General features: G+C 39.5%; 1 protein-coding gene across 9 annotated transcripts in view; it reads left to right on the plus strand.

Annotated features, from left to right (window-relative positions):
• The first annotated feature begins 588 nt into the window (after window positions 1-588).
• ZFAND4 (zinc finger AN1-type containing 4) overlaps window positions 589-23,966 on the plus strand; it is a 40,339-nt gene continuing 16,961 nt past the window's right edge. For 4 of the 9 annotated variants that reach the window (XM_081326973.1, XM_081326969.1, XM_081326974.1 and 1 more), the window contains exons 1-8: window positions 1,758-1,945; window positions 3,985-4,178; window positions 7,731-7,806; window positions 8,318-8,385; window positions 10,267-10,444; window positions 13,345-13,492; window positions 14,394-15,512; window positions 23,130-23,181. In XM_081326973.1, coding sequence (XP_081183099.1) covers window positions 3,995-4,178; window positions 7,731-7,806; window positions 8,318-8,385; window positions 10,267-10,444; window positions 13,345-13,492; window positions 14,394-15,512; window positions 23,130-23,181 — 1,825 coding nt within the window. In that variant the 5' untranslated portion in view covers window positions 1,758-1,945; window positions 3,985-3,994. Of the gene's footprint in view, window positions 820-1,757; window positions 1,946-2,023; window positions 3,819-3,984; window positions 4,179-7,730; window positions 7,807-8,317; window positions 8,386-10,266; window positions 10,445-13,344; window positions 13,493-14,393; window positions 15,513-23,129; window positions 23,182-23,966 lie in introns of those variants that run through there. The other 5 variants (XM_081326970.1, XM_081326971.1, XM_081326975.1 and 2 more) reach the window with 5 other exon arrangements.

The raw sequence follows: 23,966 nt of genomic DNA on the forward strand, positions 1-23,966 counted from the left end.
CGGAAAAATGCAATTTATACATTTGGTAACAAATTTGAGATACTGTATACATACTAGAGTTTTAATTAATAATTAATAATTTTATTTGTATACCGCTCTTCTCCCGAAGGACTCAGGGCGGTGAACAGGGCAAACATATAAAAATACAAGAATACAAAAATTAAAAAAGATTAAACAAGATGCCCAAGCTTACAATAGATTAAAATACATTAAAACATTAAAACCCAAACCCATCACCCATCAGGCCAGGCTGGCTTGTTCGAACAAGTAAGTCTTCAGATCGCGTCGGAAGGAGCAAAGGTTGGGCGCCATCCGGAGCTCAACCGGCAAACGATTCCATAAATCCGGGGCGCCTACAGAGAAGGACCTCCCCCTCGGGGCCACCAGACGACATTCTCTGACCGGTGGCACCCTGAGGAGGCCCTCTCTGTGGGCCTCCTCAGATTACTGTTTTCACACAATATATAAGATGTTCTATATCATCTGAGATCATGGTACATTCTTTTTACAAGATTTGGTCATTGTTATTTTTTATGTATTTGCTTTCAATTTTCATTTTATTTGATAACTTTAGAAAGTGCCCCACACGCTGCTGTCTGTAAGATCCCCTGCCACTTCTGGATTCAGTTTGCAAAGTGAAGGAGGGTCTCATGCACACCTGCTGGCACTCTCTGGGAATCCAAGCGGAGGTATCATTGAGGCTCCGTATTTTGGGTGCTTGCAGTTCCAGGGGGAAAAAAAGAAGTGACTGAGAAGAAACAGATGAGGGTCCAGAGATGTATGGAAAAGCCTTCTAAAATCGACGAGCCATCCGGGCAGGTAAATTGGTGGTCCCCATCTGTGCAGGCACGAGGTCTTGAGACCATTTTATAGACCACTGTAAAAAAGATGTTGAGACTATAAGAAAGTTGTTGAGACTCTAGAAAGAGTGCAGAGAAGAGCAACAAACATGATTAAGGGACTGGAGGCTAAAACATGAAGAACAGTTGCAAGAACTGGGCATGGTTGGTCTAGGGAAGAGAAGGATCAGGGGTGACATGATAGCAGTGTTCCAATATTTGAGGAGCTGTCATATAGAGGGAGACAACCCACTTTCCAAAGCACCGGAAGGCCAGACAAGGGACAATGGATGGAAACTGGTCAAGGAGAGATTCAACCGAGAAATGAGAAATTTCCTGACAATAAACCAGTGGAACGGCTTGCCTTCAGAAGTTGTGGGTGCTCCATCACTGGAGGCTTTTAAGAAGAGACTGGACAGCCATTTGTCAGAAATGGTATAGGGCTGCAGACTCCAAGCTTTTGGGCATCAGGGACCAGTTCCGTGGGACAGAGGGAGCGTGGTTTTGTGGGCTGCTTGCATCTCATGGGTTGGGCTTCGATTGTTTGCCTGGACCGGTTGCTGGCATGCTGCAGATCGGTGTCGGCCCACGAACCGGAGATTGGGGACTCCTGGTATAGGGTCTCCTGTTTAAGCAGGGTTAGACTAGATGACCTCCAAGGTCCCTTCCAACTCCGTTATTCTGCATTCTGCATTCACGTGAGGATTACCGACGAACGAATGAAGGGTAAAAGGACCCCCCCAGGCCTTTGAAGGGGGGGGAGAAAGGGGGGACCGCAAGTCCCTGGCGAAGCGTCGCCGCAGCTGAGCCGCCCAAGGCCAGAGCGGCCCCTTCCCGCCAGTTTCCGAGCCGCGCCACGATTGGAGTCCCGTTCCTAAGCAACCGGACTCGCACGTTTATGGCGTCACAAAGGGAGGGAGGACGGGCAAGCGCCGCCCTTTCGCCGCCGGGCGGAGGGAACGGGCGCTGCCGTGCGGCTCGAATGTCTTTCCCTCGCGAGCGTCTTCTCCGCTCCATGGCTGCCTCAGCGGCTCCGTGAAAGGGGGAGGCGTCGCGTCAGCCCCTCCCGCCCGTCCCGCAGGGCCCTGCGTGGCGAGAAACGGCAGGTGAGGAGGACGGGTCTCCCCACCTGGCCGCCTCTGGGGAAGCAGGCGTGGTTGCGCGCGCGCCCGCCCGCCCGCCGTCGTCTTTTCTGTCAGCGTTCCCGAAGAGCTGGTGTGTCCCGGGAGCCGTCATGGCCATCGGCTTCAAAGGGAGGCTCCCGAGTGGGGCCTGTGATCTTCCTGACCTGGGAGTTAGAGGGAAGCTGCTTTCTTCCCTTTGGGGGCTGGAGGTCGAGAGGGCCTGCTGGCAAGACCAGGGCCGGAACTGGCCCGCAGAGCCCAGCCCAGTAAAGGACAGTTCCCGGAAGAAGACACCTTCGGCGCTTCCATCTTGAGGCGTTGTTTTTTTTCTGGCGTCCTCTTTTCGTTTCCTGGGTTTCGGGGCTCTTTCCCGCCCTGACCGTAAGGACGGAAACGGGCAAAACTAGCAAGCTTTGATTTCCCAATCCTGTGGGAAAGGCGAGTGCCGGCTTGGCTGGTTGTCCAAATGGGGTTAAAATAGCATTGGGGCTCTTAATCAAGAAAGCTCTACTAATTCTGCACATATTAGCCTGTCCTCTTATGTTGTAGATGGGAGAGTGGAGGTTGAGTAGTTGAGTGAGAACTTGCCCGGGTCTTTTTCTCCATAGTTGTGTACACTCAAACATTACAGCTTAATTTCCTTTTTATTTTTTTTTCCAGTGTGGCATATAGTGATTATTAGAGATAGAGAATGGAAGTAACTTGATAATACACAGGGTATATCTGCATGGCTGTGCATGGCGGAGGGCACAAGGATCATTTTGACACAACTGATAGGTTGTCGTGGTTCATCAAAAAAAGCGGGAAATCTATATTAACGTAAGGCAGATCACAGTAACTTATCAACTTCTTTGGTTCTATGGAAGTAATAGCAGGTTTCTATTAACTTGAACGTTTGTGAAATCAATATGTAGTTTCCCAGAGTGCTTAGCATGACATCCATCAGCAAGACCAAATTTTATTTTTATTTATTTATTTTAATTCCATTTATATCCCGCCCTTCTCCGAAGACTCAGGGCGGCTTACAAGCTGGGCAACTGTAGCTCAGTAAATGAATTCTGGTTGTGTTTCAAACATTTTAGTGAAGTTCTGCATCTTATTTTGCAATACGAGCTTTTGCAGTAACATACAGAAAACAATTAGTGCCATTCAGCATCAGTAGAATATTCTGAGTACACAGCTGGCAGGAGTAAAAATATTGTAATAGTAGTAGATTCACATAATAGTTTTATATATTCTGTAGTTGTAGAATTGCCAATTGGATCGTTATAGCACACTTGATCTTTTATTATTTTCATTGCTTGGGAATTGGCTGTTGACATTAATGGAAATGCTTTTCTCTGTTGGCTTGTTTTCCCTTGAACACTAATCTTCCAAAGTTATAGGTTCTTCATAGATGTAGGAATTTGGGGATAGAAAATGTTTTTAAGATATCTATTACAAAATTGATCTCTGTTGACTTCAGTTTCCTCAGTCATTAGTATAATGAAGATTTCCATCTACTTGCTTGCACCAAAGTGGTCTTTTTGTAAGGAAAATCTTAACTATCTTTCTTCGGTGAGACTTATTTTATTTCCATGCGAAAAATTGCTCTGAATCAGAACATAAATGTAAGGAATATAAATCCTTCCATTCCCCACCATTCAGCCAGAACTGAAGAAGCTTCTTGGATGAGAAGCAAAATGTTTTCAAGGAAAAAAAAACCCTAAGAAAGTAGGCTTTTGAAAACCATCTTTGACACAACTATGACCTGGATGATTGACAATCTCCATAGACAATGGCTCTGAATTTTAAAATTTAGTGTACTCTTTCTGTTATAAACAATAATGCAGTGAAAGAAGTCATTTATTTACAGGTATTTACATTTTTTTGCCTTTAAATATGTACTTCTGTGCTTTAATAGATGTTAATATTATTTCCTAAATGTTGTGACAACAGAATCTTGCATCATCTTGAAACATGAAAAAAGCATAATTTTTCCATAATTGAGATATAACACCCAACTGATTTTTCCCCACAAGGAATACTAGAATGGCCAACAAGAAGGAACCCCCTTTCTTCAATGAGGATAATGTTGGATCATGTCATTGCAAACTTACTTTCTATGAGACCATGGAGCTCTTCATTGAAACTCTTACAGGAACATCCTTTGAATTGCAAGTGTCTCCTTTCGAAACAGTTATTTCTGTGAAAGCTAAAATCCAGAGGCTGGAAGGTACATCTTTTTATATCAGGATTTAGTTTTCAAATTTGAAAGTTCAGCTATTTTAGAGGGAATACCAACAAAATTCAATGTCTGCTCAAAAATGTGAACATAAAATTTTTTATCTGTATTGAGCTCCTAGAAGTAAACTTGGATGGAAATGTAACAAATACATAATTGGTTGAATCAAAATATCAGTAGAAATACAAAAATATTTGTATTTTTATAAAAGCTCAAATTATAATAAAATTTGTCAATATGAGGTAAGGATGATGAATGACTGTTCTGTGTAGGATACCTTTAGCAAACCAGATAGTCCTCATTTAATGATGACAATTGAGACCAGCAACTTGGTTGCTAAGTGATACAGTGGCTAAAGCAAATCATGTGACCACAGCTATACTTACAAATTTATTTCAGTTTTCCTCTTTCGCTCCCACCCTTTTGGATATTCATTGGGATAATTAGCAAAAAGGGAAATGTTTGTATTTAGATTCATTGGAGAGAAAGGGAATACAACATCATAAGCAGGCACATGGTAGGAAATACAGATCCAATGTTCTAGCACCAGCGTGCTTGAAGCTCTCAATCTTGAGCACACTAGGCAAACAGCCAGACTAGCACATTCATTTCAGTGTGTATTAGCTTGTACCTGATTGTGTGTCTGCTTACTGTTTTATAATCTCTATCCAACCTCTCTGTTCTGGGAGGGGAGGGGAGAAAAAACAGATCAGGCCCAGTATACGTACAAACTAATGGCAGATATGTGACTTAAAAGATGCTGTGAGTGTGCACCTTGTTGCAAAGTTATTTTTTCAGCATCATTATAACTTTGGTCACTGCAAAAAGCAGTTGATAAGTCCATCTATAATGTTTCTTCTTCAAATAGCCTTCTCAAAAATGTTCTTGCATTGGATCGTATTTCATTTTTGAAGCTTCACCTTTCATGAAAAGTGAGATAATATAATGAAAATGAACAACATTCCAGCATTCCATCATAGTGAGGCACTTGTTATGACCATAGCGTTATAAGTAGCTAATACAGAGTACTTTTTATCTTTTATCCATTGCATTATGTCAATATTTTTTTTTTGGCTTCATGGCAGCCACTTAGCGACAGAGTTCATAGTCCCAATGGTTGTTACCTAAGGGCTGCCTGTATATTATGTCTACAGAATTCCACAGTACACCAGAAAATTAACGAAGAAATGCAGATAGTCCTCAAGTTACAGCCATTCATTCAGTGACTGTTTGGAATTACATTGGTGACTGATGACCAGCCCTTGAAGTTACAGCTGTTGCACGCCCCCCACAGTCGCATGAACAATATTTGAGTGCTTGGCAGCCAGCTGGCAGTTATGATGGTTGCAGCATCCTACAGTCACATGATTACTGTTGCTGATTTTCTATGCCAGCTTCCCATTAGCAAAGGTAATGGGAAGCCGACAGGTAATGTGACAAATTGCCCAGGTAACTGTAACCCCTGCCGCCCATTCTTTCTTTGCACGGACTGCATCCCTCATTACACGCACCAGCACCCTCTTTCATCCTTTGCATGCTCACACCCACCAGTTGCCTCCTTCCTGGCTTCCCTGCACCCACACACAGGCATGCATACCCAGCACCTTCCTTCCCTGTCCCTCCCTGCATTCACACATAGGCACCCCAGCACCCTCTTTTCCCAGCTTCTCTGAGCTTGTGTTGCATTGTAGCACACACACACCAACTTGTTGCATAACCTACATTGAGACACTGGGAGCCTCTCTCACTCTTCTGTGCATCCTCACACTTTATCTGGGACTCCCTCTGTTTCTCCCTTAATATCTTACGTTTCTTAAGGTTACAACAACAAACAGGACTGCCTGGATTGTATTGCTAAACAATGTGGCCACATGAAGTCACACTTTATGATTGTATCACTTATCCCAGTACTAATTTTCATCACAACTCAAGGACTGCTTGTAAAGATACTGTTCTATTTTCTACTTTAGATTTTGTAAAGAGTAGGATCTTAATTCCCTGGATCCTATTTTTATCCTTTTAAATCCTTTGCAGTGACATTGAAACAACAACATTTCTACCTTCTTATCAGTGAGAAAGGAGGTTAGAAAACAGCAGTGGTCAAACAAATACTACAGTACATGAATTATATAACAATCTTGGATTTATCACAGTTCTCTTAAGTATCATTCTCATGTAATTAAATGAAAGCAGAATAAAATCTGGTATTTTGCAAATTTCATCATTAAATGAGGAGAAGCATTACTGCATTTTCTCTCAGAATACCACATGTTGACCATAAACCTGATCACTGTCTTCATGCCTCACTCACAAACTGCATGTTGTTTGAAATACAATGACTAAGGACTAACTTAAGTCCTTACTTAGGGTTAAGATGGATTATTCTGACTTGGAAAATTTATCTTCAAATCCTTAATTCCTAGTGAATTTTACTGTCTTATAATGGCTTTCAACCTAATCCATTTCATGGAACTACAAGGATAAAATGAAAGGAACAATCATATATACTATTTTGAGGAATTGTAGGGCAGTAGTCTGCAAAACTTGGATTGAAACTTAAGATAAAAAAACCAAGATCATGGCATCCGGCCCTCTCAATTCCTGGCAAATAGATGGGGGGGAAAATGGAGGTAGTGACAGATTTTATTTTTCTTGGCTCCAAGATCACTGCAGATGGGGACTGTAGCCAAGAAATTAAAAGACGTTTGCTCCTCAGGAGGAAAGCCATGGCAAATCTAGACAGCACACTAAAAAGCAGAGACATCACCCTGTCAACAAAAGTGCGTATAGTCAAGGCTATGGTCTTCCTAGTTGCAATGTATGGCAGTGAAAGTTGGACCATAAAAAAGGCTGAGCGCCAAAGAATTGAGGCCTTTGAAGTATGGTGCTGGAGGAGACTCCTGCGAGTCCCTTGAACTGCAAGGCGATCAAACCGGTCAGTCCTAGAGGAGATCAACCCTGACTGCTCTTTAGAAGGCCAGATCCTGAAGCTAAAACTCAAATACTTTGGCCACCTAATGAGAAGGAAGGACTCACTGGAGAAGAGCCTAATGCTGGGAAAGATTGAGGGCAAGAGAAGAAGGGGACAACAGAATGAGGTGGCTGGATGGAGTCACTGAAGCAGTAGGCTCGAGCTTAAAGGGACTCCAGAAGATGGTAGAGGACAGGAAGGCCTGGAGGAACGTTGTCCATAGGGTCGCGATGGGTTGGACACAACTTGGCAGCTGACAACAAGGGCAGTAGTCAATGAAATTAACCCTGATGGTAGTGAGGTAATATAAGATTGTTGTTACTTCTTACTACTAATCAACTGGTATTAACTGCCTTACTTAAAGGCAGTTTTTACTATTTGGATTTAATCCTGGCACTAAAAATAAGGAGTTTAAGTCTGGAATGTTTTGCATGATACAAATTTAAATCATTTTTTTATTTAGAGTGTGTTAATTTCTAAGGAATATATATCCAAGTAAATAACTATTTTAGTAATTTTAGTCATAGTTTTACAAAGTAAATAAATCCATTCAATTTTAATAATATTTCAAGGTATCCCTGTATCTCAGCAGCATTTAATCTGGAATAATGTGGAGCTGGAGGATGACTATTCTTTGAATGATTACCAGTGAGTATTCAAATACTGTTTTTGAGTGATTATATTAAAAAAGAGTTGGAAGGGATTTTAGAGGTGTTCTAATCCAGTCACCTGCCCGAGGAGGAGACCCTATGCCATTCTGGACAAATGGCTGTCCACTCTCTTCTTAAAAACCTCCAGTGATGGAGCACCCACAACTTCTGGGGCCAAGCCATTCCATGATTAATTGTTCTCACAAACAGGAAATTTCTCCTTAGTTCTAAGTTGGATCTTTCTCTGTGATATCTTTCCATCTGTTATTTCTTGTCTTGCCTTCAGGTGCTTTAAGAGAATAAGTTGTCCCCCTCTTCTCTGTGACAGCCTCTCAAATATTGGAAGACTGCTATCATGTCACACCTAGTCCTTCTCTTTGTTAGATTAGACGTACCCAGTTTCTGCAACTGTTCGTCATATGTTTTAATCTCCAGACTCCTAATCATCATTTCTCTGCACTCTTCCTAGAAGAAAAGTTTACAAAATATGTCTGATTGATTGTTTACAGCATTTCAGAAGGATGTACTTTGAAGCTGATCTTAGCAATGCGTGGTGGACCTATTAATACAAAAAGAGGTAGGCCTTTTTATATTTAATTGTTGTGTATTTATAGAGTGTGTAAATTAAAATTATATTTATCATTTCTTTAATGAATGGGAAGAGATTAGGGCTAGTATATGATTTATTTCCCCTTTTGTTTTAATTTAATAACATACTACACACTGTAGAGGTAGCTCTCATTTAGCTATCACATTTGGGACCAGTAACTTGATCAATTTGCAATGGTCATTAAGTGGAAAAAACCACCTGACCAGGACAATACTTATGGTTTTACTTTAGATTTTTTTTTGTTTTACAGTGCCAGAAGGATACAGCTTCAAACAGATGGGTAAGCCCAAACTGTGGGAAAGGTTTTCAGAACTTGAGGAAGCCGGATAAAAGACAAATCTTATTAGCCTTTTCCCTTGTTCCCACAGGCTTTGGAATGTTTACCCCAGCACTGGGATAAATTAGAATGAGAAAATTATGTTTGTATTTACCTTAATTGGAGAGGAAGGGATTTCAAGAGAGAAAGCAGGCACACTGTGGGGAATACATTTCTAAAGGAATGCCTTATCTAAATAAGTTGCAACTTCTAAATTATAAAAAAAAACATTGGTAGAACACATTATGTTTTATCATAAATATTACAGCTCTGGTGAATTTCAAAATAACCAATTCAGCAAATATAAAAATCTGTTCTCTCTGTCAGCCCTTCAAGATAGATAAGAGTAGAAAAATCAAAGTTCTGAATTCTATTACTGCTTTTATTTTATTTTATTTTTTAGGATTACAGTAATAGAATCTTGAAAGCCTGAAAGTGCCTCCCCCACCCTTTATTTTTAAGATAACTAGGGAAGGTTATTTCTGAGATATTTTCTTAAATTGCGATTTTGTTTTGGACTTACATTTTTTTTCTGACCATTGTTTTGGTTGCAGCTCTTCCTCCTCTTTCTCAAGGTTATTCTTACAGCCCATTACATCCTCTGAATCTGATCTAGTTCTATGCTAAAGATTTCACACCATCTGTCTGAAACTGCTGAGAAAGTGTTATACTGTAGTGAACATTAATGAAATATTATTATATCTCAGCAAGATGTATAGGAGAAAATAGTACAGACAATCCTTACTTAATGACTGGTCACTTAGTGACTATTGAAGTTACAACTGTACCACAGCTACCCTGTTTTCAAAGTTCAAGTGGCTGCATACACACACATACACACAAACGCGCGCACACACACGTGATCTCAGTCACCCAACATTGATTTTTGCCATTGTTTGCATATTTCGGGTGTATACTTCTGGTTCTGGCACAAAAAAAAAACACCTATTAGGGAAAACGTGTTTGCTTAACCACCACCACCACAAAAATAGCTGTAAAATCAAGCATAGTTACGTGTTGATCCGCTTAATGACTCAGATCATTATGTAAAACTTAATGACAGTTTTACAATTGTAAGTCAAGGACTACTTATACACAATTTTGCCACGTGTGGTTTGTGGATTATTGTACATCAGACAGACTTGGAGAAAATACCAGGTTCTGAACTAACACTTTTCCAGAGAGTTATGCAATTATGGAAGGGGTGTTGTTGCTTTTGGTCTGTACCTGAGACCTTACATGATGATGCTTTTGAGGCAAATGATTTTCCTAATATAAAAAGGAAACATTAAATTTTGTAAAGCTGTAGAAAAATTTGTTGATAATCAACAAACTAAAGCCAGTTTTACTTCTATTTTAAAATAGGGTTTCATGACAAAATTGCATAAGATTTATTTAATAAGGTTGCTTGATGTTTTTACTTGGTTCATTAAAAACAGTAGTTTCTATAAACATGTCCTTCGTTTCAGCATTTAGATGAAAACATAGTCCATTTCAAGCCCTCTTTTTCTTCATGTTTCTTTTTTTGGTAGTTCCGTTGGAAGACCCAATTAAGGAAATAGCAGAATACTGTCGAGATGATGTCTGGGAAAAGGTTCCATCCAGTAAACATGTTACATTCCTGGTATACCAGGAAGGAGACCAGTTGAATTTTTTTCGGGTTGTGGACAGGGGAGATGGAACTTTAACACCACTATCTGAATCTTTAAGGTATGTTATTTGTAATCTTAAGGATTTTCAAATATTATTGAAAACTCTAAGCAGATTTACAATTAAGTCACATTCCAGTGCATTGTATTCCTGAAAGAGTTTTCAGTTATGTTTTCTGAAAAGTAAAACAGCTTCTCCAAGAGCATTACATGTTTATCTAAAAAAAAATAGTAGTAAAAGCATAATATGAACTGAACAAAACAAGATACATAATAATGAATAAAAATGTTGCTATTATAAAAGAGATTAAGCACATTATGGCAGAAAATCTATTGGACAGAGTAAAACGTAAGACATTTGCTGGTGTATTAAATTTAGTAGAGGGTATGGTATTTATTAAATGTATGAACTTGGCATCAAAAATAAAGGTAGTCCTCAACGTATGACCAAAATTGAGTTCAAAATTTCCGTTGCAGAGACATTTGTTAAGTAAATTTTGCCCATTTTACAACCTTCCTTGCCACAGTTGTTCAGTGAATCACTACAGTTGATAAGTTAGTAACACGGTTGTGTGGCTTCCCCATTGACTTTGCTTGTAAAAAAGGTCGCAACAGGTGATCACATGATCTTGGAACACAGCAACGGTCATAGATGTGAGTCAGTTGCCAAGCATTTTGATCACATGTCCTTGGGGGTGCTTCAAAGGTCCTAAGTGTGAAAAACGGTCATAAATCACTTTTTTCCAGTGCCATTGTAACTGAACGCTCACTAAGTGAAGTGTTGTAAGTCTAGGATTATCTGCAATGATCAGACTGACCGGCAATAAGAAAAACAAGAAAAATGCAATGCAGAAATATAGTTAAAACATAAAATAAGAATTCAAACAATAAATAAAATATATAAATATAAGAAGAATATAGGTAGTTTAATAACCACTCGTTCAGCGAATGTTTAAACTTACAACAGTGCTGAACGAAGGGTACTGCCCCCGACCTCCGTTCATTCCGCCGGGACCTGAAGACCTGGCTCTTCGAGCTCTCTGGCCCAGGCTGAGAATTATTTTTAATTTTAACGGGTTTTTATTTTCTCTCAGGGTTTCATTTAATCTTTTTTAATTGTTTTAACTTTTGTATTGATTTTCTTTTAAACATCCTGTAAACCGCCCTTAGTCCTTCGGGAAAGGGCGGTATATAAATCTAAATAAATAAATACTTATGACTGTTTCTTGAAGCAGTACCCCCACAGTCAAGTGATCGCAATCTCAAGTGCTCAGCACCTGACTCAGCATCCTGTGGTCACATGATCTCAATTTGAAGCCTTACCTGCCAGATTCCCACAAGCAAAGTCAGCGGAGAAGCCAGGAGGAAATGGGAATGACCTATGGTGATTCACTTAATGACAATAACCAGATACTGCTGGAACTGCCATCACTAAGCAGCTCAATCATATGTTTAGCTGGTCCCAATTAGCATTGTTAGGATGAGAACTATCTCTTATATTATTAAACTTTGCTTAATGTCATCTTAAAAGCTAAAATCCCATAGGAATAAAAATGTTCTTACCCGCTGATGAACATGTATTCTCAAAAATCGTTTAATGCCAGTTGTTAACAATATCTTGTACTGGTTGATTTTTAATATATTTGTATTGACTAAATACTAAATAACTGAGATTCAAAGAAATGACTAAAGAGTTTTAAAGATCATCCAGTAATTTTCCACTGATTATAAAATGCATTAAAGTTGTTATTAAATAAGAGAAATTGACTTTTCAAAATACACAGTAATGATCTCATGGGATAATGGGAGCCCATGGGCTTTTTTTGCATATATATGTAGTCCTTGACTTAAACAGTTCATTTAGTGACCATTCAAAGTTACAACAGCACTGAAGAAGGAACCTATGACCATTATAGCATGCCTATGGTTATATGATCAAAATTCAGACGCTTGAAATTAACTCATATTTATGATGGCTGCAGTGTCCCAGGATCATGTGATCACCCTTTGCAACATTCTTACAAGCAACTAGAGTCATTAAGCAGAGCAGTTACTAAGTGAAAACATCACTTGAGTGCAACTGTGCTTATGATTTTACATAGGATAATGCATATAACTGACTGTGTTGGTGAATATATGACTGAGAGACAGATGTTGCAAAGGTGATAAATGTGGACATTGGTCACATAGTTACTCTTCAAACAGTTATTGCCCAAGGCAGTCATTAAGCAAGGACTAGCTGTACTACAGGGGGACGCGGTGGCTCAAGGGGGATGCGGTGGCTCAGTGGGTTAGGATGCTGAGCTTGTCGATCAGAAAGTCGGCAGTTTGGCAGGTCGAATCCCGAGTGCTGCGTAACAGAGTGAGCGCCTGTTACTCGTCCCAGCTTCTGCCAACCTAGCAGTTCGAAAGCACGTAAAAATGCAAGTAGAAAAATAGGGACCACTACGGTAGGAAGGTAACAGCGTTCCGTGCGCCTTTGGCGTCTAGTCATGCCGGCCACATGACCACGGAGACGTCCTTGGACAAGTGCTGGCTCTTCGGCTTTGAAACGGAGATGAGCACCGGCCCCTTTTGTTGGAAACGACTAGCATGCTTGTGCGGGGGAACCTTTACCTTTTACCTTTAGCTGTACGAATTAGTCATCTTAACAAAGACTGATAAGGACTGACAAAATGACAGGAGGGGAATTCAAAAGTAATTTTAAAAAGTATTACTTCATAGAAGGAGTAGTGGAATCTTGGAACCAACTTCCAGCAGAGGTAGTGGGTCAATCATCAGTCCATCATCTGAAAAAAAAAATACAAAAATAATAATTAAAAAATAATAAATACATTAAAAAGAAAACAAAAAATAAATAAATTCAAAGGGCAGACTCGATGCACCACTTGGTCAGTTCTGATTTACAAAATGTTAACATGTATAGTACTAGACCACATCTGAATTTTCTCTTTACCACAGTGGTGGTTCAGTTTATAATTTGTATGCTGATGATGATGAAGATACAGAAATATCTCCTTCCGGACAACAGATTATTGAGAACTCCATTACAATGAATAAAATGAAGCTGCTCAAGGCAAAGATGGAAAATATGAATCTTAATAAAAAGGTAAAGCCATAAAATATAAGATCATCTGATATCTGTAAAGAACAATTAAAAACCTTTCTAAATAACTTGCTCCCTAACAGATATTACTCAGTATACAGTATAATATCCAAAATTTATTTATGTAAGCTGTGCAAAATCCCATGTGCTACATTTTACCGATATACTGAACTTTTCCTAAAAAAATCATGAATATGTCATGAAATTACCATATGTCAAGAGGCTATCATTTTTAGCCTATCATCAGCTATCATGTTTAGCCTAAAGCAGGGTTTCCCAACCGGGGAAGAGTGATGGTGCTTGCACCCCCTGGAGGCGCGAGACGATATTCCAGGGGGTGCAAAAACTTGGGTTTTCAAAATTATAGTGTATATGCATAATTCATTGCTGTTATTTTGAACTTTTCTAAGGGGTGCGAGAAGCATTCTAGGGGTGTGGAGTCTAGAAAAGGTTGGGAGCTGCTGACCTAAAAGAATACTAAATATTGTGATATTTTCATCATTCCAATCCAGAGTTTTTCCAACTGATCTATAGAGCCATTTGGACCTACGTAAGACACCAATGACAAAAGAATAGCTCACTTGAAATCAGTCTGTTTTCTACAGTAGAGGTTTGCCTTTTTATCCAGAATTTTTTTTTTTTACCAAATAGATTCAACAGCCTGAAAAAATTTGAAAATCCCTGCCCTAATTGGATAGGGATTACTGATTAGAATGACTATTGAAAGAAAAGCAAGTTGGTTTTTTGAGTCTGGATATTGAGTAATATTTAAGTATTATGAAATTCCTCAAACTGAAATATAAAAGAGAGTTAATGCTTCTGGGCAAAACTGGTGAAGAAATACTTTGGGGTTCTGTAGTTGCGCTATAGTTGAAACTAACCCCTTTTCCTTTTTTCCCCACAGCCTAAGATCAAAGTGAATCCCCATTCTCCAGTGGTCCTTCATCCATCTGGTGGCTCGCTTGCAGCTGTTCGTCATAATTTTCTACGAGCACTTCCTCACATTGGGCAATCCTATCTGCCTCCTGAAAATTTGCATAAGTCAGGAATATCTCAGAATGCTTTTTCATCCTTAGCGCATACTGGTAAAAAAGTTACTAGAAACTTTCTTAAAGAAAAAGACAAATGGGAGAGTATTTCACCATCTCAATCAATTAACAGCTTGACCCTGCCTTCAAAAGTATCATGTGTGGAAAAGGGAGAGGCAAAACTTTCTGAAAACCACGTGGTTCCTCAAGTGACATCTGCACTTGCAAATTTGGAAAAAAATGCAGAAAATGGTACGTCATCCAGTGAAAGATGTCCTTTCTTGTATCCAGATCTCACAAATGTAAATCTCTATACTGCAGAAAAAAATGTTCTACCAAACAAAGAGACCCTTGCCTTGGTATCAGAAGCAACTTGTAATGACTCATATAGCAAAATATCTGGAACAGAAGAAGGAAATACCACACTTCAGTTACCGCAGGAGCATCAAAGCAAATCCATCACAAAAACTCTTGCAACAGCAGAAAATAGTATTTTTAACTCTCATGAGCTTAGTCTTAAGAAAACACGCCTGTCACCTCTTCATTGTTCATCACAGACGGCACATTACAGTCCTCAGAAATCTCAAGCTCACTCCAAATATTTTGAAGAAGCTGGTTTGAGGCCTACTATTTCTCCAAACATTCTGCAGTCATTGGAGGTGAACAGTTTAGCAGATTCCTCTTACTCAAGAACATCTAGATTTCATGGCGTTGGTTTAGATTTACCTAGCAAAAGGCCTGATACCCATTCTCAAGTGGAGGCAAGGGATATCACCGAAGTAGCAATTAAGGCTTCCAAAGACCCTGTTTCTGTAAACAACATAAGTTTGTTAAGTTCATTTACCCGAAGCACAAATCGAGATGGCTTACAGAATTCTTGTGGCACAAGCAGGTTTCGGACTTCTGGTATTTCATTAACTACCAACTTTCATCATTTTCAAGATGAAAGTTTTAGAACGGCTTCTCCTCACAGTGACATGCCTGGATATTTTTTAGTAAGTACTCATGCTTTATTTTTTACAAAGGTGAGATTTGTACTTGTAATAGGGTTTACTCTCTTATTGGTCAACAATCAAAATTGGCTACTTGTCAAATTGGAAAATATCAATGTATATCAATATTATTTAAATAAGCTTGAATTTTGGCTTTCATAATTGAAAAGTTACCATTCAATAAATGTTCCATTCTTGGATGTGTTAGATTTTTTTAAAAAAACAATGGCCCTTTTTCTGAGGCAGATTTACTCATGTTTTATTTTCACAGATTTGTAAATTATGTTTGGTTTTCTAGTAAATAGTTTAGTCTTAAATTACTATATAAATATTCCTTCCCTTAGAAGAATGGTAATATATTTCCAAAAATGATTGAGACAGCCAGTTTCAAAGTTGTATTAGAACAATCTCTCTATACATGTATTCAAAGTGTTTTACATTCAAATGTTTTGTGCATATTCATTAACTTTGAGTTCTATATTTTTACGTTGATAAAATGTTCTATATATTTATCCTATATTTAGCCAATCCATGTTCTGAACAGCTTATCTCACTCATGTTTCATGAGATTGAAAGATTTGGCATTTACTTCCAAATTATAAATGAGATAAACAGACGTTCTTCATATGTCATTTAGTAACAATTTCCAGATAATGCTCTTTCACACCTTGAGGGGAAAGATGAAAAGAAAGCACAAATCTGTTTTTTCTTCATATATAATCTGACCTTAGAATTGGATGGAAGAATCCTTTTACAGAACCTATTCATATGTTTTCTATTTATATGATTAGTGATCACATGCAAGAGAGCAGGGAGGTTCTCTGGCCAGAATGACTACAAGTAGTCCTCAACTTACGACCACAATTGAGCCCAAAATTTATGTTGTTAAGTGAGAAATTTTTAAGTGCGTTTTGCCCCATTTTACAACTTTTCTTGCCACATTTGTTAAGTCAATCACTGTAGTTGTTAAATTAGTAACACAGGTGTTAAGTGAATCTGCTTACCCCATTGACTTTGCTTGTCAGAAGGTTTGCAAAAGGGAATCACATGACCCTAGGACACTGCAATTGTGGTAAATGTGAGTCAGTTGTTAAGCATCCGGTCGTAAGTGTAAAAAGTGGTCATAAGTCACTTTTTCAGTGTCGTTGTAACTTCAAATGGCCACCAAGTGAACTGTTGTAAGTCGAGGACTACCTGGATTTCTTAACATTTGCTTTCACTATTCATTGGCACAAGGTCTGTAAAAAAGCCTGCAAAATTCATATGACCTCCTCCCATGTGAGAAGAAGGGTCTAGTAAGTTGTGAGACTGCCTTCTGCCCTATTTTCCCCCAGGAATGCAAAAGACCAAAAAAAAGACATAGAGCAATTTTTTAAGAAGCAGTAAAGCAGAAAGGTTTTTTCATGTGTCAACATACACATTGTACATAGCCCGGATGTTCAAAAATAGGACTTCAAGGGGAGATAGATAGAAATGGCATCATCATTAAAAACTTAACAGATTACTCAGAATTAGAAGCCAATGACACTAAGGATAATTCCACAATAAAATATCCTGATTGCCAGTCAAGTGTAAGAGGTGAATTAAGTTTATATTACCGAAGTTGCAGAGCAGTATTTTTTAAAAAAAAAATACAATGAAAAGCAACATGGCAGGAAGAAACACAATGCAGAAAATGCATTCCTGCATCATTTCATTCCTTTTTCCTTCACTATGGCCTTGTAGCATTGCTACTGATAAAAAGGATGGTATGGTACATGTACTCATGTTGTGTGATGAAATGGAGGATATGTGGATTAAAGAAAGGTGAGGATCAGCAATGGCATGGAGAAGCTGCAGATAGGGAGACACAAAAATCTAGGAAAAAGTGACAGCTGGAGGGGGAAGGGGCAGAAGAGCCAGGGATAGTGTCAGCAGCCCCCTTCAACCAGCAGCAGCCAGGACAGTTAAACCAATCTCTTCAAGCCAGCTGTACAAGGAGCAGCTGCATTGTCCCAGCAATGGAAGTATCAATCCGGCAACAGCCAGAAGCACAAGTCACAAGATTGGCTTCTGCAGCAGCAGTCGAACACTGCCTGTAGCAGTAACCTCTTGACAATGCCAGAAAGGCCTGGGAAGTCTGTTAGGGTGTCCAGTGGTACCAACAGACAATAAAAGACCATCCAATAGCAGTGGCTGTCCATAGGAAGGTTGACCAGTGGGTTGCAAAGCAGCTGCTCCGTGGGGAGTTCCACATGTGGCCCACGGGTGATCCCAGTCCAGCCCAGCGGCAGATGGGGTATTGGCAGCATCGGGCAGGGTGGGGGAATGGGGCAGTATCAGCAAAGGGGGTGGCACAGCAGCAGGAGCAAAGCAGGGGCAGAGGTGACCCTGTACAACAGTCCCACTTTCTCATGTGGCCCTTTGAGAAAGTGGATTGCCCATCCATACTCCAAGGACATACAGCAGTGTGAAGCAGCCATCCCACATGTGTAAGACAACATCTGGGGAGACCCAGCCCAGCCGCCTTAGCTGCCATACATTATACCAGGGGTAGGCAGCCTTGGCTCTTTTATGACCTGTGGACTTCAACTCAGGAATTCTGAGAGTTGAAGTCCACGAGTCATAAAAGAGCCAAGGTTGCCTACCCCTGCCCTATACCATGCCAGCTGACCCTCACCACTTTCTTTGTCCTACTATTTAGAAGGTGCACCCATGGTAGCTCTTTGTGAAGAAGAAAAATAAATGCTAAAGTAATATATTCCATTTAAGGGATGCGGTGGCTCAGTGGGTTAGGACGCTGAGTTTGTCGATCAGAAGGTCAGCAGTTTGGCGGGTCGAATCCCGAGTGCTGCGTAACAGAGTGAGCGCCTGTTACTCGTCCCAGCTTCTGCCAACCTAGCAGTTCGAAAGCATGTAAAAAATGCAAGTAGAAAAATAGGGACCACTATGGTGGGAAGGTAACAGCGTTCCGTGTGCCTTTGGCGTCTAGTCATGCCGGCCACATGACCACGGAGACGTCCTCGGACAAGCGCTGGCTCTTCGGCTTTGAAACGGAGATGAGCACCGGCCCCTAGAGTCGGAAATGACTAGCACACATGTGCAGGGGAACCTTTACCTTTAATATAGTCCATATATTTAATACAATAAATTTATCTTTAAGAGCCCTTTGTCCCATGCTCTGAGGGCAGAGCTAGAATGCTTGAAACCATCTCCAGCGTTCCAACCCACCTCAGAGCACAAGAAAAGGGCATTTTAAGATACTGTAGATGAGTAGCTGCCTTCCCCAATTATTTTTCTTCCTTTTTCACAAAGGGCCAAGCTGGACACACCTCAGTAAATAGTGAGATGAAGAAAGTGGTGGAGGTCAATTGACATGGTAGAATGCACAGATCAGCCCTGGGCTGGAGTTTCTCAGCTGTTTGACACTTCAGTGTGTGTGTGTGTGTGTGTGTGTGTTCATGCTTCCTCCACCCTGGGAGTCTGGGGTGATTGGAACTTCCTGCAGAGCAGCTGCTTTGTGTCCCACTGTGGAGATTTCTGGAGCTTGGCTCTTGGGGAATGGGGGATGGATGCTTTGCTTTGTGCCACTGAAGCTTTCCCAGTGTTTTTAAGTGCATAGATTGGGGGGGGGAGATAGGCAGGTATGAGGAGTTGCAGCACTTCTGCAGGTGGTCATAATTTTGATCATGTGACCGTGGGGGTGCTGCAACAGCCATAATTTCAGGAAGGGATCATAAACTCCCTTCGTTCACCATTATGATTTTGAACAGTCGCTGAACAAACAGTCTTAACTTGGCTTCCTGTACAGTACCATGAAAAATACATGCTACTAATAATATATGGACGATCTCTTAGCTATCTGTGCCTACAGCAAGAAGTACATATAAAATCTTACAAGCAAAACTGTAACTGTATTATTTGTCTTTGGCTCACATAAAAACCTCTTGGTGTAATGCCACTGCCTGAAGATGCTCATATTTTTTTTTGTGTATGTGACGGGAATAAGTTCATGCAGTATTGGAGATAAAGGTACTTCTTTCTTAAAAGCCTGGCAGCACACCGCATGTTCCTCATGTTTGGTGGAATACAGGCAGCAAAATAGCCTGAACTGCAAAGAATACTATGAACATGGTTTCTCGATTTAAGCTGAGATCTGGTTATGCTTGTGGCATACTCACCAGAATATGATCATGCTAAACAATTTCATACCATGCTATTAGAAGGAAGTTGGATTACTAAAGATGATAAGGAGTAAAGCTTTCCTCTTAGTTGGCTTTAAAAATGTTTTATTCAATCAAGTTGATTCCACTTGCATTGTTTGACAATTCCATTATATACCAGGGAGTAATAATAAGAGGCACTTACATTCACTATAGCAAAATGTGGTCTGAGGTCCCCTGGTGATCCGCAAAATCTAAATTATTTGCCAGCCTATGTTAAAAAAATAATACAATATTAAAATCCCATCAATCATGAAAGGCAATAGTGACAGTGAACACATCAGTTTTGATTTTAGTATGATAAATATTGATTAAATAACTCATACAAATAAAAGTTCTTCTGACATAGCAGAGATTCAAATGAAAACCTTGATTAACCAGTGCCCAGGTAAATATCTGTGGATCTGTCTGGTCATGATTATGGAAGATGGAGTGAATGAAATGGCAGGGGTTGTGGAGGAACAAGAGAAAGCTGTAAAAGATCTGAATGAAAGTATACATACATGAAAATCTGGAAAATGAAATGAAAAAAAATGAAGAAATGGTTGAGTAACCATTTGTCAAGCATGGGATAAGGATTTCTGCCTTGGGCAGGGGGTTAGACTAAAAGACCTCCAAGGTCTGTTCCAGCTCTTGTGATTCTATGACTTTGCACGTAGAATTGTACAATCTCCTAGGAAACAATGGGAAGTTCTCATATGTACAGGGCATATAAAGGAAATGGAAGACTGATACAATCGTCAGAAAAACTTATAGCAAGTAATTAATACTTGCAGATATCAAGTCATAAAGGCTGGAATGCAACGGGAATTTGGGCTTACAAGAGAAGCTAAAGTCGACAATGTCAGTAATAAGAAAAAAGGAAAGGGTGGGGCCAATTTCTGGAAAAATAAGATGGTAACAAGTGATGAGATAGCAGAGCTTCTCAACGCTACTTTGCTTCGGTCTTCTTTCTAAAGGGAAACTGTTCAAATGAACCTAAGAAGACCAGTTAAGGAGGAAGTGGCAATCCAAGGTAAGTAAGGAGATTGTTAGGGAACATCTAAGGAACTCAAGACTTCAGTACCAGATCCATTACATCTGAGAATTTCTGAAGATTCATTTATGAGAACCTTTCACATCTTTGAGAAATCGTAGCAGTTGAGTATAGTGCCAGAGAACTGAAGATATCAAATATTGTACCTCTCTTCCAAGAAAGAGAAAAAAGACAACCTGGATAACTGCAGCTCATAGTGGACAAAACTCTGGAAGAGATTGAGTTTGTGAAAATAATATACGGTATTACTTGGCAGAAACTAGCATGATTAAAAATAACAAAAACAAATAACATATCATGCCAAACCAACCTTATATTCTTTTTTGATAGAATTACTAATAAAATCTTGACTTTATTAAAGCATTTGACAGTCTCACGTGAAATCCTAGTAGAGAAGATATGGGTTGTACTATGCAGCCATTAGATAGAGAACTAATTGAATAATCATATCCATGGGGCTGAGATGAACTAGATCTTCAAAGTATATACACTATATTTCTTAAAAAGGTGGTTGGGGTTCAACTCCAGAGGGGGCTTGGAGGAAATGGATTATAAAAATTATTTTCAGTCTAAACATTAGGATAGTATTGATCATGCTTGCCCTAGTACAGTGAGAATGGGGTGGTGTGACTGTCCTGATTCTTGACCTTAACTGCTTTCAGTACTATTAATCCTTCTGAACTGGCTATGGGGTTTGATAATGGGAGACACAATGTAACAGTAGATCTCTTTTGGTAGATTCCTGTCAATGTTAAGGGATGGGAAATTGAGCCCAAGAGTTGTGATTATCCTTGTAATAATTTGATTGAGGGGTTTCAAGTCTTTGCAGAACAGCAGCAGGGACCATGCATCACCTTGGTATATGCCATACTTGATTGCCAAGTTATGCAAGTTGTCATGAGTTGATTTTTACTTTTGTCTTTCACAGTCTCATTGAGATCTTGAGGAAGGTCCTTAGTGTTCTGTTGACTTTGTATAGTGCAACAATATTAAAGGCAATCTAATATTAACCCTTTTTTCTAGGAACCTATCTTCCTTTTTAAAAAAAGTACCACTTGAAATTTATTTTGAGCAACAATAAAAATTTGTACAAACTACTATGAAAGCAAATATGTTGTTGACTTGTTTGTTAAATTTATATGCCACCAATCTCACAGTTTGAGGCAACTCTGGGCAGCTCTGGATTAGTCTTATAGAACTTAATGGTCCCTTTAGTTTTGTACATGGCCCTACCAAAGTCCTAATGTAGTCACCTGATTACGGTATTTGAAGAATTTGGTGAGCAAAGTTAAAGAGCTTTCTTTGTGGAGTCCTTGTCTTATAGAATTTAGTGTAGGGTTTACATACTAGATTAGTACTATTGTACTAATTAGATTAATAGTAGATTAGAAAGCAAGCAACTGAATTCGTAGATTGGAAGCTGGCTAGATGATTCTTAGCCTACTCCATTCCACTCCATCCAGATGTGGAGAAAATACAGTGATACCTTAGTACTTACTCACTTTGAAACTCATTGCCTTTTGGTTTTTAACGCATTTTGAATGAAAATTTTATCCTGGTACTCATCAGTCGACACATGCTAGAACTTGTTGCTGTTGGCTCACAAGTGTGAGCCAACTACAACTGTGACTCAGTACATTTGTTTGGTACTCATCACGCCACCTGGAACCAACTAATGATGAATACTGAAGTACTATGGCAGGAGGCAGCTTGAGTTTTAAAAAACAAGTGAGATATGAATCTAATAATAAGAATTAGTCAAATTGATATAACACTGATGTTTAATTAGATTGTAAAAAAAAAATATCCTTCATGCTAGACCACAGGTCTGCAACCCGCGGCTCCGGAGCCGCATGCGGCTCCCAGTCCTCTGCCAAGTGCAGTCCAAAAAAAAAAGTGGGACTAAAAAAGTTCAACCAATCAATTCAAATATGCAGGGTAGGTGCATATCTCGTCTTGGCTCCACTCTTCAGTCAAACCCTGTTCTGCACATGCGCGCATGTACGCCCATGCGCACACATTTTTTGCGGCTCCCAGTTTTTCCTTTTGTGAGGGAACCGGTTCCGAGTGGCTCTTTCACTGTTTCAGGTTGCTGACCCCTGTGCTAGACAATTGTATTCTCTATTTTACTATTATATTATTATACATGTTTTACAATGAACTTAAGTTCTATAAATATATTTTGAATAAATTCTAGCTAGCATAGTGTAGCAGTTTACAGAATATATTTGCATTTCTTTTTTCTCTACTATTAGAGTTCAATTGTTTGCAACCAAAAATCTAAGAATCAGATTTTGTAGAAGTCATTTATTTAAAATATTGTAATTCATTTATTCATTGCTTGTGTTCACTTTCATTATTGTTCCACCCTTTAAATTTTAGTCGTCTGGAGTTGGATCGAATGGAAATATTGTAACTTCAGGAAAAAGAATGGGTAAGTAACCAATTTGGAATCTCCAGAAATTGCCATTTATAGTGCTTTCCTATTTAAATAACCAAAAAATGAGAAATGTATAAGACTTTTCTATAAATCATAGGTTTATCTAATGTCAGATATCTGCAAGAATAGAGGCTCCTTCAGTTAGCTGCTGCTGTGCATCAAGTGCAGATAAGTGGCTTTCAACTCCCGTCAGTGTGGTTCCTGGAAAAACAGTTTCCATAACTAGCCAGTGTAAGACAGAATATAGATAGTCCTTGAGTTACAGTTGCAATTGGGATCAGTTTTGCCATTGCTAAGCAACGCGATTGTAAAGAGTGATGTCACATGACCACATCACTTAACAAGGCAATCCAGGCAGTCCTGTTATCTTCATAAAGGGACAAAGTGCATGCAAGTGCAGGGAGGACCAGGAAAGAGAATGGGTTTGAGAGAGATGAGAAGCTTTGAGAAGATCTATACCAGAGGTCCAACCATACTGATCAGATCTCATCAGAGGAGCTGGACAAAATGAGTCTCTCCATAAACAATATGGAGGCATAGTGTAGAGAAACCCATACCAGATCACTCGTCACCCAGGTCAACAAGCACCACATTAGGTGTTGGAATTCCTGAACAACTGGTGACTAACGAGGCTATAAGACTCAAGACTATTGGCTGAGGAATCAGGGCCAGCAGCCGTAGCACTACTGGAAGAAAAGTTGCTTGCCCATCACAAATATACAAAGACTAAAAACAAAGCAATAATGATCTATTATTACAAATGAAATCCAATGAGAATA

Source organism: Vipera berus, assembly GCF_964194415.1.
Source record: "Vipera berus genome assembly, chromosome: 4".
NCBI classification, from domain to species: domain Eukaryota; kingdom Metazoa; phylum Chordata; class Lepidosauria; order Squamata; family Viperidae; genus Vipera; species Vipera berus.